The sequence below is a fragment of the Rhinolophus sinicus genome, linkage group LG03 (genome assembly GCF_036562045.2).
Source record: "Rhinolophus sinicus isolate RSC01 linkage group LG03, ASM3656204v1, whole genome shotgun sequence".
Taxonomy (NCBI): domain Eukaryota; kingdom Metazoa; phylum Chordata; class Mammalia; order Chiroptera; family Rhinolophidae; genus Rhinolophus; species Rhinolophus sinicus.
In genome coordinates, this window is record NC_133753.1 from 100,287,124 (window position 1) to 100,306,700 (window position 19,577).

The 19,577-nt window shown below is 53.6% G+C and overlaps 2 protein-coding genes and 1 long non-coding RNA gene across 3 annotated transcripts; all 3 read left to right on the top strand.

Annotated features, from left to right (window-relative positions):
* Window positions 1-54: 54 nt before the first annotated feature.
* LOC141570773 (uncharacterized) lies at window positions 55-3,787 on the top strand. The gene is made up of 2 exons (XM_074329192.1): window positions 55-3,648; window positions 3,749-3,787. Exons 1-2 carry the CDS (start codon window positions 511-513, stop codon window positions 3,785-3,787), a joined length of 3,177 nt encoding a protein of 1,058 aa, XP_074185293.1. The 5' UTR covers window positions 55-510.
* On the top strand, window positions 3,755-14,179 carry LOC109458777 (uncharacterized). The gene is made up of 11 exons (XM_019752694.2): window positions 3,755-6,757; window positions 6,844-7,032; window positions 8,039-8,154; window positions 8,268-8,326; window positions 8,952-9,100; window positions 9,522-9,587; window positions 9,927-10,089; window positions 10,238-10,408; window positions 10,495-10,586; window positions 10,856-10,908; window positions 11,099-14,179. The coding sequence occupies exons 1-11, from the start codon at window positions 3,814-3,816 to the stop codon at window positions 11,132-11,134; spliced, it is 4,038 nt and encodes a 1,345-aa protein (XP_019608253.2). The 5' UTR covers window positions 3,755-3,813; the 3' UTR covers window positions 11,135-14,179.
* Window positions 14,180-14,205: 26 nt separating this feature from the next.
* LOC141570646 (uncharacterized) lies at window positions 14,206-19,482 on the top strand. Its single transcript, XR_012494898.1, has 3 exons — window positions 14,206-15,932; window positions 17,594-17,694; window positions 17,832-19,482. It is a non-coding gene; the product is annotated as an uncharacterized LOC141570646 (long non-coding RNA).
* Window positions 19,483-19,577: the final 95 nt, after the last annotated feature.

Here is a 19,577-nt window from a genome sequence, read left to right on the forward strand (position 1 = left end):
ACATACACGACAGCCACAACCACAGAAACGCGAACCTCCACAGTAGCCACTACACAAACAGGCAAGACGACGGGGACAACCTCTCACGCCACATCTACCTGGAGAACCACAGGTACCAGTGACACCTCCACAGAGTCCCACGCGACAGGGACAACTTCTACTCCACCAGTGACATCCTCAGTCACTCCCACAGATACAGTCACTTCTCCGACATTCACCACCTCCACTCCAGTGACCACCAGTACCGTCACGACAAACACCAGTGGGCTTCCCAGTCCTACTTCTGTTTCTACCCCACAAACGGCTGCCACTTCGACCACAGAGACCACCCCGCTGTCCACCTTGATTACCTCACTCCCCACTGCCACCATTACATCAACCCCTGCATCTCCCACTAGCATTGTCACCACTGCCACGACCAGAATCACTACCGCTGACACTACAACCTCAATCACGGCAAGTTCAACCACTCCCTCCACGACACAAACGTCCATAACTACCACCAGTGACATGGCAATTAGTCCCACCCCAACTGCGACTCAAAGTACTTCTTCAGACAGCGTCTCCACAGGAAGCTCAGCCACATCCGCAATAACCCCATCTCCCTCTGCTTCTCATACCATGCAGACATCGACCACCATAACACCGTCTTCTGTTAGTACAGAAATCCCTACCACCACCCCAACAACGATCACTCCCACATCCGTGAGTACCACGGGGTCACTGACTACCACCACCGATCTCACGTCAACACTCACCCCTTCGAGTGCATCCGCTACCCCCACAAACATCATCACATCACCCCCCACCACGCACAATACAGAAACAACATCCAGTGGCACCACCACCACTGCAACGACAGTTACTATGACAGCCACGCTCACAGGCACCCACAGCACTCCAGCTCCCTCCCACCCTACAAGCAGCTCCGTGACATCAGCAGGCTCCACACCTACCAGCAGTACCGGGACCACTCACACAGGGAGTCCCACCTCATCTGCAACGGGCACCAATTCACAAAGCACAACCACCAAATCCACCCTGACGTCTCCTACAAGCGTCACATACACGACAGCCACAACCACAGAAACGCGAACCTCCACAGTAGCCACTACACAAACAGGCAAGACGACGGGGACAACCTCTCACGCCACATCTACCTGGAGAACCACAGGTACCAGTGACACCTCCACAGAGTCCCACGCGACAGGGACAACTTCTACTCCACCAGTGACATCCTCAGTCACTCCCACAGATACAGTCACTTCTCCGACATTCACCACCTCCACTCCAGTGACCACCAGTACCGTCACGACAAACACCAGTGGGCTTCCCAGTCCTACTTCTGTTTCTACCCCACAAACGGCTGCCACTTCGACCACAGAGACCACCCTGCTGTCCACCTTGATTACCTCACTCCCCACTGCCACCATTACATCAACCCCTGCATCTCCCACTAGCATTGTCACCACTGCCACGACCAGAATCACTACCGCTGACACTACAACCTCAATCACGGCAAGTTCAACCACTCCCTCCACGACACAAACGTCCATAACTACTACCAGTGACATGGCAACTAGTCCCACCCCAACTGCGGCTCAAAGTACTTCAGACAGCGTCTCCACAGGAAGCTCAGCCACATCCGCAATAACCCCATCTCCCTCTGCTTCTCATACCATGCAGACATCGACCACCATAACACCGTCTTCTGTTAGTACAGAAATCCCTACCACCACCCCAACAACGATCACTCCCACATCCGTGAGTACCACGGGGTCACTGACTACCACCACCGATCTCACGTCAACACTCACCCCTTCGAGTGCATCCGCTACCCCCACAAACATCATCACATCACCCCCCACCACGCACAATACAGAAACAACATCCAGTGGCACCACCACCACTGCAACGACAGTTACTATGACAGCCACGCTCACAGGCACCCACAGCACTCCAGCTCCCTCCCACCCTACAAGCAGCTCCGTGACATCAGCAGGCTCCACACCTACCAGCAGTACCGGGACCACTCACACAGGGAGTCCCACCTCATCTGCAACGGGCACCAATTCACAAAGCACAACCACCAAATCCACCCTGACGTCTCCTACAAGCGTCACATACACGACAGCCACAACCACAGAAACGCGAACCTCCACAGTAGCCACTACACAAACAGGCAAGACGACGGGGACAACCTCTCACGCCACATCTACCTGGAGAACCACAGGTACCAGTGACACCTCCACAGAGTCCCACGCGACAGGGACAACTTCTACTCCACCAGTGACATCCTCAGTCACTCCCACAGATACAGTCACTTCTCCGACATTCACCACCTCCACTCCAGTGACCACCAGTACCGTCACGACAACCACCAGTGGGCTTCCCAGTCCTACTTCTGTTTCTACCCCACAAACGGCTGCCACTTCGACCACAGAGACCACCCCGCTGTCCACCTTGATTCCCTCACTCCCCACTGCCACCATTACATCAACCCCTGCATCTCCCACTAGCATGGTCACCACTGCCACGACCATAATCACTACCGCTGACACTACAACCTCAATCACGGCAAGTTCAACCACTCCCTCCACGACACAAACGTCCATAACTACTACCAGTGACATGGCAACTAGTCCCACCCCAACTGCGGCTCAAAGTACTTCAGACAGCGTCTCCACAGGAAGCTCAGCCACATCCGCAATAACCCCATCTCCCTCTGCTTCTCATACCATGCAGACATCGACCACCATAACACCGTCTTCTGTTAGTACAGAAATCCCTACCACCACCCCAACAACGATCACTCCCACATCCGTGAGTACCACGGGGTCACTGACTACCACCACCGATCTCACGTCAACACTCACCCCTTCGAGTGCATCCGCCACCCCCACAAACATCATCACATCACCCCCCACCACGTACAATACAGAAACAACATCCAGTGGCACCACCACCACTGCAACGACAGTTACTACGACAGCCACGCTCACAGGCACCCACAGCACTCCAGCTCCCTCCCACCCTACAAGCAGCTCCGTGACATCAGCAGGCTCCACACCTACCAGCAGTACCGGGACCACTCACACAGGGAGTCCCACCTCATCTGCAACGGGCACCAATTCACAAAGCACAACCACCAAATCCACCCTGACGTCTCCTACAAGCGTCACATACACGACAGCCACAAACACAGAAACGCGGCCCTCCACAGTAGCCACTACACAAACAGGCAAGACGACGGGGACAACCTCTCACGCCACATCTACCTGGAGAACCACAGGTACCAGTGACACCTCCACAGAGTCCCACACGACAGGGACAACTTCTACTCCACCAGTGACATCCTCAGTCACTCCCACAGATACAGTCACTTCTCCGACATTCACCACCTCCACTCCAGTGACCACCAGTACCGTCACGGCAACCACCAGTGGGCTTCCCAGTCCTACTTCTGTTTCTACCCCACAAACGGCTGCCACTTCGACCACAGAGACCACCCCGCTGTCCACCTTGATTACCTCACTCCCCACTGCCACCATTACATCAACCCCTGCATCTCCCACTAGCATGGTCACCACTGCCACGACCATAATCACCACTTCCGCTGACACTACGACGCCTGACACCTCAATCACAGCAAGTTCAACCACTCCCTCCACGACACAAACGTCCATAACTACCACCAGTGACATTGCAACTAGTCCCACCCCAACTGCGGCTCAAAGTACTTCTTCAGACAGCAGCTCCACAGGAAGCTCACCCACATCCGCAATAACCCCATCTCCCTCTGCTTCTCATACCATGCAGACATCGACCACCATAACACCGTCTTCTGTTAGTACAGAAATCCCTACCACCACCCCAACAACGATCACTCCCACATCCGTGAGTACCACGGGGTCACTGACTACCACCACCGATCTCACGTCAACACTCACCCCTTCGAGTGCATCCGCTACCCCCACAAACATCATCACATCACCCCCCACCACGTACAATACAGAAACAACATCCAGTGGCACCACCACCACTGCAACGTCAGTTACTACGACAGCCACGCTCACAGGCACCCACAGCACTCCAGCTCCCTCCCACCCTACAAGCAGCTCCGTGACATCAGCAGGCTCCACACCTACCAGCAGTACCGGGACCACTCACACAGGGAGTCCCACCTCATCTGCAACGGGCACCAATTCACAAAGCACAACCACCAAATCCACCCTGACGTCTCCTACAAGCGTCACATACACGACAGCCACAAACACAGAAACGCGGCCCTCCACAGTAGCCACTACACAAACAGGCAAGACGACGGGGACAACCTCTCATGCCACATCTACCTGGAGAACCACAGGTACCAGTGACACCTCCACAGAGTCCCACACGACAGGGACAACTTCTACTCCACCAGTGACATCCTCAGTCACTCCCACAGATACAGTCACTTCTCCGACATTCACCACCTCCACTCCAGTGACCACCAGTACCGTCACGGCAACCACCAGTGGGCTTCCCAGTCCTACTTCTGTTTCTACCCCACAAACGGCTGCCACTTCGACCACAGAGACCACCCCGCTGTCCACCTTGATTACCTCACTCCCCACTGCCACCATTACATCAACCCCTGCATCTCCCACTAGCATGGTCACCACTGCCACGACCATAATCACTACCGCTGACACTACAACCTCAATCACGGCACGTTCAACCACTCCCTCCACAACACAAACGTCCATAACTACCACCAGTGACATGGCAACTAGTCCCACCCCAACTGCGGCTCAAAGTACTTCTTCAGACAGCGTCTCCACAGGAAGCTCAGCCACATCCGCAATAACCCCATCTCCCTCTGCTTCTCATACCATGCAGACATCGACCACCATAACACCGTCTTCTGTTAGTACAGAAATCCCTACCACCACCCCAGCAACGATCACTCCCACATCCGTGAGTACCACGGGGTCACTGACTACCACCACCGATCTCACGTCAACACTCACCCCTTCGAGTGCATCCGCTACCCCCACAAATATCATCACATCACCCCCCACCACGCACAATACAGAAACAACATCCAGTGGCACCACCACCACTGCAACGACAGTTACTATGACAGCCACGCTCACAGGCACCCACAGCACTCCAGCTCCCTCCCACCCTACAAGCAGCTCCGTGACATCAGCAGGCTCCACACCTACCAGCAGTACCGGGACCACTCACACAGGGAGTCCCACCTCATCTGCAACGGGCACCAATTCACAAAGCACAACCACCAAATCCACCCTGACGTCTCCTACAAGCGTCACATACACGACAGCCACAACCACAGAAACGCGAACCTCCACAGTAGCCACTACACAAACAGGCAAGACGACGGGGACAACCTCTCACGCCACATCTACCTGGAGAACCACAGGTACCAGTGACACCTCCACAGAGTCCCACGTGACAGGGACAACTTCTACTCCACCAGTGACATCCTCAGTCACTCCCACAGATACAGTCACTTCTCCGACATTCACCACCTCCACTCCAGTGACCACCAGTACCGTCACGAAAACCACCAGTGGGCTTCCCAGTCCTACTGTTTCTACCCCACAAACGGCTGCCACTTCAACCACAGAGACCACCCCGCTGTCCACCTTGATTACCTCACTCCCCACTGCCACCATTACATCAACCCCTGCATCTCCCACTGGCATTGTCACCACTGCCACGACCATAATCACCACTTCCGCTGACACTTCAACGCCTGCCACCTCAATCACGGCAAGTTTTCCCAGTCTCTCAACTTCCCAAATAGTCAATACTGTGTCCACCAACATTGCAACGACATCTATTCTGACTACACCGTATAGTACTTCTAGGGTTTCTCCCACATCCTCGTTTCCTGTTGTGGGTACGTCCACAAGTGCAATAACCACTTCCTTTAGTACTATCATCTCCTCTTCAATATCCACGGTATCAATGTCATCTTCTTCCCCTTCCACTAGTGTAAGTTCAATGCTCCCTACTTCCATTAGCTCCTCCAGTACAGACATTCCAGGTTCTTCTTCTGTCACTACTTTTCCTACTTCTGTTTCATCCAAAACTACAAGAACTTCTCCAATGACATCTTCTGTAATAACCTCTTCTACCGAAACAACCCCCATTGTTACTGTTTCTTCTACTACCCCATGTCCAGAATCTATATCCGTTACAATAGTGCCTACTTCTCCCACTACTCCATGTATAGAAATAGATCCAAGTGGTACAGTTCCATCTACACCCACCATCCCACTAACAGTCTTTACCTCTACTACTGTGATGGCCACCACTCCTCCTAGCTCCACGAGTATGACAACTGTATTTCCTACACTTACGGACACTTCTACTTCAGTTTTGGAAACTGACCCCACCAGCATCATAACTGACGCTCCTACTTCTGTCAGCACTGGGACTGTCCCCATTAACACAGTTTTGACGAGCACACAAAGACCGAGCAGTGAGACGTGGACGAGCACCCACTCTGTAAGCACCCAAGATGTGTCCAATATCACTAGCTTCCCACTGACCCCGAAACCAAGCAGCAGCTTTCCAAGTTCCACGATGACTTCAAGCAAGTTGACAAGCCCCACCTCAACCATCATTAGGACTTCAGAGACACCTGCGGCCACTACTCAGACTCCCACCACTTTGACGTCACTCAGGACAACTTCGACCACTCCTCAGAGGACCACACAGTCTATGCTGACAACCACCGCAGGTCAGACCTTCTCTTTCCCCTGCTAAAGTCTCGTGTCACCAAGGTCAGGGCCTACGCTGAACTTCCCTTTCTCCTGTGTTGCCCAGGCACCTGCAACAATGGTGGCACCTGGATACACGGCCGCTGCCTCTGCCCCTCGGAGTTCTCTGGGGACCACTGTGAGCTCCAGGAGGTCAGGTGCCAGAACGGGGGTCAGTGGGATGGCCTCAAGTGCCGCTGCCCCCAAACCTTCTATGGTTCCCGCTGCGAGTTTGCTGTGGAGCAGGTGGAACTGGGTGAGTCTCCAGGGCCCTGCCCTCTGCGCTTTCATCCTGGGAGGTGCCCCTGGCTCCCTGGGCCCAGCACTGTGGTTGGCCTGTAGTCACCCATGCTGTTTTGTCCAATCTGCTGAGCTTTGGACCATGGATGCCCTCAGGTCTGGATGGATCCCTGCCTTCTCTCGCAGGCCTTCCCCTATCCTATCTCATGCCTCTTTTCCACCCTCACCTCTAGGAAGTGGCTGGGACCACACTCCTTCTGGGGCCTCCTACCAGTCTGGGCTGCTTGTAGCTCTATTTTTCTAAATCCTTCTGTAACAAACTACCACAAACTTAGCAGCTGAAACAACATATATTTTTATCTTACAGTTCTGTAGACTAGAAGTCCAACGTGGGTCTTGCTGGGCTATAATCATGGTGTCGGCAGGGCAGTGTTCCTTTCCGGGGAATCCATTTCTTCGCCCCTTCCAGCTTCTGGAGCCTTCCATGTTCCGTGCCTCAAGATCCCCTCTCTCCACATTCAAAGCCAGCAACGTTGCATCTCTGTGCCTTTTTTTCATGCTCACATCTTCCTCTGACTGATTCTGATCTTTCTGCTTCCCTCTTCCACTGTTAAGGACCTTGTGATTGTATTGGGCCTACTCGTTAATTTTCCCATATTAAAATCAGCTAATTAGCAATCTTAATTACATCTGTAACTTTGGTTCCACCTTGCCATTAGCATAACATATTCACAGGTTCTAGGATTTAGGACATAGGCATCTTTGGGGGCCATTATTCTGACTTCCACTGGGGCAGACAAGGGAAAGACCACAGGCCTGACTTCTGTGCACCCAGACTTCATCCTTTCCCTCATTTCGGGACAATTCATCCCAAAATTCCTACCTCTCTCCTTCCTGCTATTCAGTTAGTCCTCAGGGATCATGGAGAGGGGCATGGGAGGAGCCGCTGGGTCGGGGTGGTGTTGGTAATGTTAGACAGAAGTGGATGGTGAAGTGACCAGCACAGGGCATGCTGTGTGCAGACACGGTGGACACTGAGGTGGGCATGGAGGTGTCTGTGCAACAGGATTTCTCCCCGGAGCTCAGTGACAACACTTCTAAGGCCTACTCGGATTTCACCAACACCTTCAGGAATCAGGTGAGGGGTAGGAGACGGGAATCAAGGGTACTCCCCTGCAGCTGAGATTGGGAACCTGGGTGCCCTCAGGTCTGGAGGTTCAGATGTGAGCTCAGGAATCTTTGGCATTTCAGATGAAGAAGATTTACCAAAATGTGCAAGGATTCCAGGATGTGGAGATCCTGTCCCTGAGGTAGGAGACCCTTCTGCGGCCCTGGAGGTAGTGTTAGGTCGGGGAAAGGGATGTGAAGAAAGGCTGGAGAAGCCAATCCTTGCTTTTGGAATCAGCAGATTTCATAAAGAGAAGGGTAGAGGGAGTATGCAAGGGAATCACTCCATGGGGGACTTTTGTGATCATTTTCCGGGGTTATTTCTCTGTAAGAGGGATGCAACCCCACCTTTTTAAGCACACTGGAAGGAGAGGGACTGTATGAGACATGCAGTGAAGTGGTGCATGTGTGCTGGTGGGAAGCCTGGTGTCTGAACTGCAGTTGGTGTCTCTCTGGCTGGCACCTGTTCTGCTGGATGGGTCAGCATGAGTGAGGCAGGGAGCCCACGATGTCCTGATTTGGTAACGGTTTGAGGCAATGCAAGAGAAACGCAATCATTCCTTGTCCCACCTTTCCAGGTTGACCACCTCAGGGATGCTGGCAGTGCCTTCTGATCATAATGTGCCTGGAATCCCAACTCATTGCCTCTGTCCCCTTTCCCCCCAACACCCATGCACCTGTGGTTGGTCCTGGAGGTGTCCTACTAAGGAGCTATGCGCCCCAGGCCTGGGCACCTTTTAAGACCCCTGACTCTCTCGACCCCCTCAGGAGTGGCAGCATCGTGGTGGACTATTTGGTGCTGCTAAAGTTGCCCTTCAGCGGCCAGCTGGAGAAAGAGTACGAGGAGGTGATGGGGGTTCTGCAGGAGGAGCTCCAGGAAGTCAGCCAGAACCAGGACAGCTGCCAGAGTAACCAGTGTGAGTGGGGGCTTGGGGCCTCAGGCTGGAGGGAGAAGTCAGGCTCGCAGCCAGTATCCCAGCCTGTTCCAGCTCAGACAGGGGCCCCCTGGCCTCTGGTGCCAGCCCTCTGGTACCTCCAGAAGGTTGGGAGAAGGGACACGGGTCCACAAACAACTGAGTGAAGCATGGGGCTAAGGAGGGCTTGCCAGAACCTGGGTGCTGGAAAAGAGATACCCGCGCCCCCCCCCCCCTACAGTTCTCAAGGTTTCCAGGATGACTGAGGACCCTGATTATTCAGGGGAGATGAGGGAGGACAGCCCATCCACGCCTCCCCTGCACTGCCAGAGCCCTTGCTGCCCCTCCCTGTGCTTTGCCTGGCTTCCCTGGCCCTGACCTCTTGACACCCCCTCCAATTCCACCTATGCCTGTGTCCCTCCAGCGCTGTGTTTTAAGCCTGACTCCATCAAGGTGAACAACAACTCCAAGACCGAGCTGACCCCGGAAGGTGAGGGGATGGTAAAGGGCTGAGTGGCCCCAGGAGGACATGACCCCTTCCACCAGGGACCTCTACCCATTGAAATTCCCTGGGGTAGAGGGGGAGGCCTTTTGGGGAGGCAGGTGATGTGGCTCAGTGGGGCTGCCCTTCCTGGGGCAGCAGGGAAGGTGAGGAGAGAGTGAAGAGCCTGGAGACTTGCCCTCCCCTCATCAATCCCAAGGTCTACCTCACCACATCTCACCTCGGAAATGTAGTCCTCCCTATCCGTTTTCAGAGTCATTATAACCAGGCACCTGAGTACAGTGGATGAGGTCTCTGTCTCTCTGCACCCCCCTACCCAACCCGCAGCCATCTGTCGCCGCGCGGCTGCCCAGGGTTATGAGGATTTCTATTTCCCCTTGGTGGAGGTGAACCGGCTCCGTTGCGTCACCAAATGCACGTCGGGCGTGAAGGATGCCATCGATTGTAACCAAGGCCAGTGCCTTCTGGAAAGGAGCGGTCCTGCTTGCCGGTGAGGCCCCGCCCACATCCCGCAGGGCCTACAAGCCGCCCCCGCTCACCCCCCCAGGCCCCGCCCCTCGATGCCCTGCACACCTGCCCTAGGGTGGACCCCGCCCGGGAGGTGGTGAGGGTCTGTGACCTGTGCCCCCCTCCTCCAGATGCTTTTCCACGGACACTCACTGGTTTTCTGGCCCGCGTTGCGAGGTGGCAGTCGCCTGGAAGGCTCTGGTCGGGGGCCTGGCAGGGGCTGCGGCGCTGCTGTTGCTGCTGGTGGCGCTCGGCGTCTTCTTCCTGCGCTCCCAGAGGAGGCGCGGCCAAAGCGGAGGCCGGTGAGCGCTCTGGGGATAGGCGTGAGGGCGGCAAAGGGTTCCCAGACTGAGCGGCCCTGCCCTGACCACGTGGCACCTCGACCCAGGTCCTGGGAAGACGACAGGACATGGTTCGAGATGTGGGATGAGAACACCGTGGGGACTTTTACAAACTTGGGCTTCCTGGACGACGGAACAGGTAAATCCTGTCTCCTGGGGAAGGGAGGTAGGGGCTGTCCTGGGAACCACTGTGGCCTGGGCAGGACCCAACTACCTCCCTCACCTGAGACAAGCATATACCTCGTGCCATGAAGCTTACGTCGCCGCTTGCCTGCGCCCCTCCCGAGGAAGGTCAATGTCCAGCACAGGCCATCCCTGCAGGCACAGGGCTACAGGAGCCCCCGAGCCCTGCCTAACTCACGTTTTCTCCCGCCTCCTTTTCCTGTCCCTTCTTTTCTCATTCTCTAGTCAAGGAGGAAGACTTCCACGTGGACTTGGAGGCTGTGGACCCCAATGTGAGGGTGAGGGGGCAAAGGGGGGATGGATGGTAAGGGACTCACCCAAGTCCAGCTCCACCTGCCCTCTCCCTCCTAGCCCCCTCCGCACCCCCCAGGGTGGGGCTGAGCTAGGACCAGAAGGCAGTGGATTCCCAGGCAGGCTGAGCAGGGTGACTCCCTCTTCTCACTCCCTCTCTCACACACTCTGTGACAGATACACATCCAGAGACCTGAGGTGTCCTCCCTGTGAGCCCAGCACTACCCCCTCTACCCTGCCCGGGACAGCAGGAATGCACCATCTATACTGCATCCATTTCAAGAGATGGTCCAGCGCAGTCTCCTGGTTTCCCTGGGAAGAATCAGATTGTCCTCTGGCCCCTGTCCTTCTCGCAACTTGGATGAAACCCACCTGCAGACCCAGTTCAGATCCAGGCTCTTCAACTCGGGGACCTTGGGCAAATCAGTAGCTTCTCTGAATGTGTGGAATAAGGACAGCATACTTGTTCTGATACCTTGTACAGTTGTGAAACCCAGAAGTGCTCGGTCAATTCTCTGTCCCAATGCACCTTTGTGTCAGCCCTCAGGCTTGGATGGCTTCTGTCCGATCCCCAGACCCCACGCCCTTCGCTGGGTCTCAGTCCTTAGTCTCTGCTTTCCTGAGTACATCCCGACAGCCTGTTCCTCGCCCTACACCTAAAGCTGGCCTGCAGCCCATCCCAGCCTCCAAACCTCTCCTTGTATCACTCCCTGCCATACTCCTTGCTCCCATTCCTTCAATCTTCTTCCCCTCTGAACCCACTTCTTAAATTACTGCCCCCTCACATCCCAGCCCCCAGCCCTGATGTCCCCCGGTGTCCATATTCTCCCTTTCCCCATCCTTAAACCCTCAGCCCTAATTCCTTACTTCCCACTCTGGTGCCCCAGTGCTAAATCCTCCTTCTGCCCCCATACCCTTCTCCCTAGCTAGGCACAGAGGCCCCCTGCATCTTAGGAACCCCAGCTCTGTCCCCCAGGCTCTGGTCCTCTATTCTAAGTCTCCATCCCTTCCTCTCACCCCCAAAGGCCCTGGGTCCCGGCAGGTGGGGAGTGAGATATGGGTTGCCCCAGGTCCTCAAGGATGAGGGGAAGTGGGGCCCTGAGGTCGAGAAGTTCCCTCAGCCTCCTCCTCCTCATTCCCCTCACTCTCCCTCCCCTCCCTTACTGCCTCACTCTGTCTTCCAGCCCCTTCACCTCTCCTCCACCCTGCCCTCTTCCTGCTCTCACCCTGTCCCTGCAGTAACCTCTGAGGCTGGAAGCCCCAGCCTCCTTGGCAGGAATCTCTCTTGTGGGGACAGGAAGTCTGTGAGTCCTCAGTTCTTCACGAATATAGCATTTATTGTAAAAGCAGCTGCTCTGTGTCTTTTTCCTGTTCACTTCCTGGTGTCTCCACTTGGTTGGAGAACACGGACATCTGGAGATGTGGAGAGCCTGGGAACGCTCGTTTCTCCCAGCCAGGAAGGAAGGGGTCTGTGGGCAGCCCTCAGGGGACTTGACTGTCCTCGTAGGGAACATAGAGATTGGGGAAATTTACTGAGGGAGTGGATGGGGGGAGGGAGCCTCTCCATCAGCAGCAGGTGGGGGCCTGTTGGGTTTGTCATCTGTGCCCTTCCTTTCTTGACATCGGGAGCTTAGGGCTGGGTCAGGGAGATGGGTAGCCTAGGCTCGGTCAGCTGTCATTTGCACTGATGGGTAAGCTGGGTCTCCCCAAAGACCTTGGGCCTCTCCAAGCCTGGGTGGGAGACATACTCACACCAGGGCCTGCCCTGCCTGGGCTTTGGGCCCTTCTGTTTCCACTACTGTGGGCAGCCAGATTGGACTGGAGGTGAGGGTGCTCTGGGCTGACTATGTGAGGTTCTTTGGGAAAGGCCCAGGACAGGAGAGGGACTGGCAGTGGCCAGGAGTGTAGACCAGGATCACAAAGCCTTAGGTGTGAATGGAGCCCCACCCAGGACAGAGGTGGGGGTCGGAGGCCCTGGGGAAGGTATGCACTACTTTGGAAGGGGCCAGCTTGAGGTGGATGATGGGGAAGAAATACTGGAGGAAAGAGGGGTGGAATGGAGGGTCCTTCACTCGCCCTAGCCTGTTGCTGGCAGCTCCTTCCAAGGTTTGTTACCTTCTCCCTCCATACATAGTCACCCTCTCCCCCTGGCATTTCTCGGCCCCTGCCTCTTGGCAACCACGACATGCTCACACCTCTGGCTTCCTGTCCCTGTCCAGCCCTGCCCCACCTTTGGCTCTGGCTTCCTGGAAAGACCCTGGCTCTGGGCGGTCAGCTCTCAAGGAGTTAGAGGGAGGGAGGGATAACAGGCTGCCCTTTGGCGAACTCCCTGTGGTCACTATGCACCAAGCACCCAGCCCCATCACCACACCCACCCTGGGCCAGGTCTCTTCCCCCAAGGCAACGGTTCCAGGGCTCCTTTTTACAGCTGACCCTCCCCTTGGTGACACCCGTTTCTCGGTCCCTCCTGATGGGGGAAGATCCCGCTGCCAGGGCCCTGATCTCCAGGAGATGCTGGGGATCTGGATCCTGCTGCTGGCTCTCTGGCTCTAGGTGCCCACCAATGCCACAACGACCCCTGGTGAGTGAGACCTGCCGGGCGCTCCCTGCTGGTCATGGAATGTGCTGTCCTCCGGCAGGGATGCAGGTGGCTGGCCTACCTCCATCTTTCCCTCCCTCCCTCTTTCTGCAGGGGAGGGGCTGCCACAGGGCTGTACATCAGCCCTGACCTCATCCTGCCTTTGGGGGGGCTAAAGTGGTTAAAGTGGTCACCCTGGGTGCAGAGGAAGGGGCGTGGCCTGTGGTTTTGCAGTTGATGGCCAGTACCACACCCCTGGCCCAGGGACTGAGTGAGGGCTAGAATTTACCCTCTCTGCTTTTGAGGCTTCCCTTGGGGGAAGAGGGACTTTTTCTTTACCTAGATAGTGGTCTCTGCCTGCCCTCTTCCTGGTGGCTGCATCTGCCCAGAGGGCCAGGTCTTTCCGACCTCACAGAGGCACTCACTGTATAGGCTGCCAGCCCTGACAGGGAAGGGAAGGGGTTCGGCATCTTCCCTCTTGCTTGGGGAGAGGCTCAGGGGCACCTGGAAAAGTCCCTCTAATTAGAAACAGCTGAAGGGCTGCGGGGGACACAGGCTCTGGGGTTCTTCTTGAACCTTGTCATGGCTATTTGTCTAGGAAGCTACTGGTTATAAGCTGATTTCCTGTGGGTTCCCTCATGCAGAACAGACTTGCTAATCCCCCTGAGACAGGGAAGAGCTGTGGGGAAGGGGTGGGCAGGGCAGACCCTGGAGCAGTGGGGTGAACGAACCCAAGGCCCCAGGTAGAAGGGGCAGCTCTTGAGCTGAGGGACTGCAGGGTGTGCAGGGTGGGCTGGGAGCAGGGGTCTCTGCAGGGAGGTCATGAGATAACCTATGAGGGAACTCGGGCTCTTAGAATCCACCTCAGGCCACCATGCACTGACATACCTCCTTCTCCCCTACCCAGACATTCGGGGTGGCAGTGGCACAGGCCAGGAGGAGCTGAGGGGAGAGGAGCAAGGGCTGTGAGTGTGAAGTGCATTGATATAGGGCATTATGAAAACATATTCATTACAGATATATTAGCTTTAAGTTAATAAACAGAAAATAGGAAGCTATGAAGGTGTGGTGAGGGAGAGGGTCGCCCTTAAGAGGGGTCCTCCCTGTCCCCACTCCCCGGGCAGACTCCAGGCCTCTCTCTGGCCAGGTTATCTGAGGAGAGGGATGCTGGTGGTGATGATGATGATGATGAAGATGATGAAAGGCCCGGCAGTCAGCAAGTGCATTGCCTGTGCATCCAGCCATGCATTAGAGACAACCCCCCACACAAGCAAAGGCCCCTGTTTCTAAGGCACTGACGCAGGTGAATCCATTAGCATGCAAAAGAGTCAAAAAACACTATGGTAAATGCAGAGAGCCATCAGGAGCAGGGAGGTCGGGCAAGTAGGGTCATTCCAGGGGACTCCAGAAGGTCTGATGATACCTGGAGGCCGCTTGCCCACTTGCAGAGGGCTCTGCTATTTACAGACCATTTCAGAGCAAATGACTCACAAGGAAGGTTGTGTAAGGAAGTGAAGGCAGACAGGAAATTGAGACTCAGAGAGGGTGAGTGACCTACCTGGGGCCACACAGCAAATAATTAACATGACCTCACCCATTTAACACTAGGTTTGTGTTGCCCAGTCCTGCTCTGGAGGACCTCAGCCGTCTGCAAGATACCCCTTTCCCTCCCCCCCAACCTGCATGTGTTCTGGGTTCTCAGGGAGGGGTTCAGATGTTGGGTCAGAGAACACCAGTGGCTTTTTTCCTAATCTGCACCCTCCTCTGATTCTTCCAGTTCTCCGTGAGGATTGATGAGGTGTTAGACTAGTAAACAGTGGGGAGAAGGAATGCCAGTCTGAAAAGGTAGGGAAAACACGTACATGGCTATGCAGGGCAACCAAAGCATACGAGTGCCCGGAAGGTGAGGGGGCGTGTACTGGATGGGCTTGAAGTTCAGTAGGGAATCTGGGTGACAGGAGCATTAAAGCCAAGTGGAGGCTTTTAGATACCAGAGGGTCTCCATGGGTGGGTCACCCCTGCCAGTGCAGATCTGAAGAGAGGCACTGAGAGCCATTTGACATGAAGCCGGGAAGATCCAGCTGGAGACCAAACTCCCCTGGAAATGGAGAGGAATGTTCCTTTTGATAATGGGCTGTGGGGGCATGGAGATAGATGGTCCTAAATCCTGTGTGATTAGGGGGTCAGGGGCCTCTATTTGATGATTGACAGGCCTCCAGGTGGGCCTGTTGAGTTTGGGGTGACCATGGAGTTTCTGGGTCAAGTGTCCTGGAGGCCTAGGACTCGGGATGGGGGGTGGGGGAGGGGCCTGGCAATAGAATTCTACATTCCCCATCAGCTGCTGGGGCCACAAAGTCCAGACAATGCCGGGATCAACACGAGGATTGGAGCTTGTATCCGGTTTTGTGTACATGAAGTTCCAAAGAGCTCATGGTAAGGGTGGAGGGGGAGCTCCTCAGGATGGCAGTGGGGTGGGGACTGTCCCGGAGGGGCTGGGGCAGGAGCTGGAAGGGGTCAGAGAGCTCTGTGGCCTAGAAAGGTGAAGGTGGGAGTGAACTGATGACCACGTACAAAATTGGGAAGAGTGTGGTGAAGGTGAGAACAGATTTGTTCACAACAGACAAAGGGGCAACCTTTGAAACTTGTGTGATGTAAATTGAGAGTAGTTAAAAGGAAGGCTGTTTTATATAGAGTAATAAACTTACTCATTCAGCAAACACAGGAGGCCTGGCTTGGCCTGGCCAGATGCTCTGGATGAGGCAGGATGAAAAAAACAGTTTATCGTTGAGTATTGGAGATGGGAACATGGGAACGGTACAGAAAGAAGCACAATCCAAGCCTGGTGCTGAGGCTCCGAGAGGGTCCCTGGATGATGGAGGAGTGTGGAGATGGGCGTCCGGGTCCGCTTCTGCCGGGGCTGATCGAGGAGGCTGCAGGGAGAGAAAGGCAGAGTTTGGTGGCTGTTAGGTAGTACAGGGAGGAAGTATTAATAGTTACTCAAAGGACTTTGGCAAATTCAGAACTGACACAGCCATAGGTAGCTACAGAGAGCCGTGGAATGTTGATTAAAAAGTTCCCTGGGGTACAGCAAATCTGGCTGATGATTAATATAACAGCAGACCCTGTAGTCTGGCTGTTAAATTAATCATCATCAAAATTATTGACGTTCATTGATGGTCTGCTATATATAAGACAGTGTTGTAAATGATATCTACGATCTCATTTAACTCTCCCTAAAACCTAGGAGAGAGTGCTGTTACGGATTTCTGTTTTACACATGGGGAAACTGAGGCTCAGAGACGTTAAATTACCTGTTCAAGCTTACCCATCCATCAAGTGGAAGAGCCAGGATTTAAGCTCAAGCTGCCTGGCACCAGAGCCCACATTCTTCCCCACTTGCTATAACTGGGGAGGCCCATGTGAATTAATTTCCCAGGACTGCTGCAACAGATCACCACCAACTTGGTGGCGACAAACAACAGATATTTATTCTCTCACAGTTGTGGAGGCCAAGAGTTTGAAATAAGGTATCACCAGGGCCCACTCTCTCCATCTTGGGGGGGGGGATCCCTCCTTGCCTATTCCAGTTTCTGGTGGCTCCTTGTCTGTGGTGGTATAAGTCCCCTCTCTGCCTCTGTCTTCACATGGCCTTTCCTGTGTGTGTCATATTTCTCTTCTTTCTTTTATAAGGACAGCAGTATTTGGATTTAGGGCTCATGCTAAATCCAGGATGATCTGATCTTGAGATAAACAAAAGGAAGAAAAATCTCACTTAACCTTACCACTCCAATAAACATGGTTAACATTTTGGTCTATTTCTGAATATGTATTTAGATTTATTCTGTGGGCAGTTCATATTTTAATAGCTGATCAATATTGCATGCTGTGGAATGCGATAGTCATTTAACCAGTCTCCCATTCTTCGTTTCTTGCACATGGTCACCCTTTTTCACTATAACAAATAATGATGTATAAAAAATTTTTTTATCTGCATCAAATTACTTTATTTTAGGATCAATAACTAGAAATGGAATAATTAAAATGGCATGACTCTGTCTATGGTCCCTGATGCATATTTTCAAATCATCCTTTAGAAATATGATACCAAGCTAACGTCCATCGGCATCATGAGAGAATGCCCCGACCAGCACTAGCTATTATAATCTAACCCAGTGAGGGGGATGCAATTTGACAGGTAAAAATAAATAGTATCTCGCTTTGTTTTGACTTTCTGTGCTTACTGGTGAAATTGAGTTAGTATTTTCTTCTCAAAGGCTTGTTGGCCATTTGAGTTTCTTTCTTTGGTGAATGTCTGAGCTTTTCTTTGCCCAGCTGCCTAGTGGAGTGTCCCTGAGCCTGGAGGTTGACTTTGGGAAGGACAGCGTCACCTGCTCTGCCACATCCTTTGAGGATGCCATTGCCGCCAGAATCTTGGACTGGGAGGGGTCCGAAGCTTTTTACCCAAGACACTATTCATGGCAGCGATTCCTTGTCCCTCCCAGGAGTGAGTGAAAGCCTCGGGCGCAGAATGGGTTGCCCGCCTGGAGGGTCGGGAGTGAAGCAGAAACTTTAGCATGGGGCTTCCACTGAGACAGTGATCAGCAAAGAATAGCAGAAGCAAGGAGAAAGATGAATACAGGTGATGGTATCTTGGGACCTGAAGGGAATGTGAAATTCCAGAGAAGGAAGGGCAGCCTGGCAAGATGGACAGGGAGTTGGGCCCTCAGAGCTCATGGGTGCGACCTGAGAGGCAACTGTCCTAGAGATATGGATGGTTAAGGACAGACTGGCAACTAAATGAAGTAAATGGTATGCATGCAGGAATAAAGACGAAGAGAGAAGTATGTGCAGAGTCTATTCTAATGGGTATCCTGGCCTTTGCTGGGGCCCCGGTGGCCCACTGTGTTGCCGCCATTGCCTCATCAGTCTTCCTGCCTCTGCTCTCCCTGCTCCTTCAATCCAAGGCTCTGCTTCTGAGGCAGAACCGTTAGGATCATGGTGTTTTGCTGGACATTTGTAACTGCTGCTCTGTTGCCTTACAGCTGCCAAACCGTTTGTTCCGCCGCACTCTTCCCAGGATTTCACAAGGGAGTGCCTCAGCAAACTGAGGCCCGATGGAATTATATTGGTCCCTCCCCTTCAGTGGATTCCTTGGAGATGTGCCTGTGTGTGTGAAGGCAAAGTCCAGGCTAGAACACAATGGGAGCTTTCGGAGAGACAGCCAGCAGGCTACTAACACACAGATCTTGAGATTAACAATCTTTTACCTCTTTAGAAGTTTACCAATAAAAACTACACGTTGGCTCGATTCGGGGTTCAGTCTCTGAGACTGTTCCCCTTGGCCCGTGCTTGCATTCTATTTGTGGCTACTGTCTTTTCTTAACCCTGCATCACACTTCTCCCTCCCCACACCCACATTGTGCTGGACACGACACTGCTCAGTCAAGTCCAGAGCTGGCTCCACCTCGCCAGCCTTCCCTCTGCCGTTGCCCGTCTCTCAGTGTCCAGTTGCACCCCAAGCACACACTCTGGGCCTCTACATGTGCTGTTTCCTCAGCTTGAAAACTTCTCCTTCCTTTCTCTACTCTCCAAAGTCTTTCCTTGTGCTAAAAAAGTAAAAGCCACCTTTAGGTTATGCTTGAATTCTAACTTACCAGCTGGCTGAACTCGGAAAGTATTTAATCCTCAGAACCTCAATTCATGTGTGAAACAAATGTTAATATCAACTACACAGGATTGCATTAAATAACTAATTCAGAATGTCCAGGATTCATTCATCATCTACTTTGGAGGTCCTCAGTGCGCACCTGCTCTGGGTCAGGCTGAATGGGGTGGAAATGTTCTTTCCTCTTACAGACACTCTCTGTGCTCAGAGAGCGAGGAAGATACTTCATAGGCAATAATATCCACAATCATTGATCACAACCATGAAGGTGCAAGTACAGGATCTGATAGGTGGCCAGTCACTGGCTGCCTCTCCCCACCCCTATTTATTCTTCGTTAGTCAGTTAGAGACATGATCATAAACTGCCTTTATATGCTTTTGCATTGCTTAACTTGTCTATTTTTATAACTTAA

Coding starts and splice junctions, on each gene's coding strand:
- LOC141570773 (XM_074329192.1), top strand. CDS start 511: ATGGCAATTAGTCCCACCCCAACTGCGACTCAAAGTACTTCTTCAGAC. Junction 3,649..3,748: donor CGCCTGACACCTCAATCACA/GCAAGTTCAACC, acceptor GTACTTCTTCAG/ACAGCAGCTCCACAGGAAGC.
- LOC109458777 (XM_019752694.2), top strand. CDS start 3,814: ATGCAGACATCGACCACCATAACACCGTCTTCTGTTAGTACAGAAATC. Junction 8,155..8,267: donor CCAACACCTTCAGGAATCAG/GTGAGGGGTAGG, acceptor TTGGCATTTCAG/ATGAAGAAGATTTACCAAAA. Junction 10,090..10,237: donor AGGAGCGGTCCTGCTTGCCG/GTGAGGCCCCGC, acceptor CCCCTCCTCCAG/ATGCTTTTCCACGGACACTC.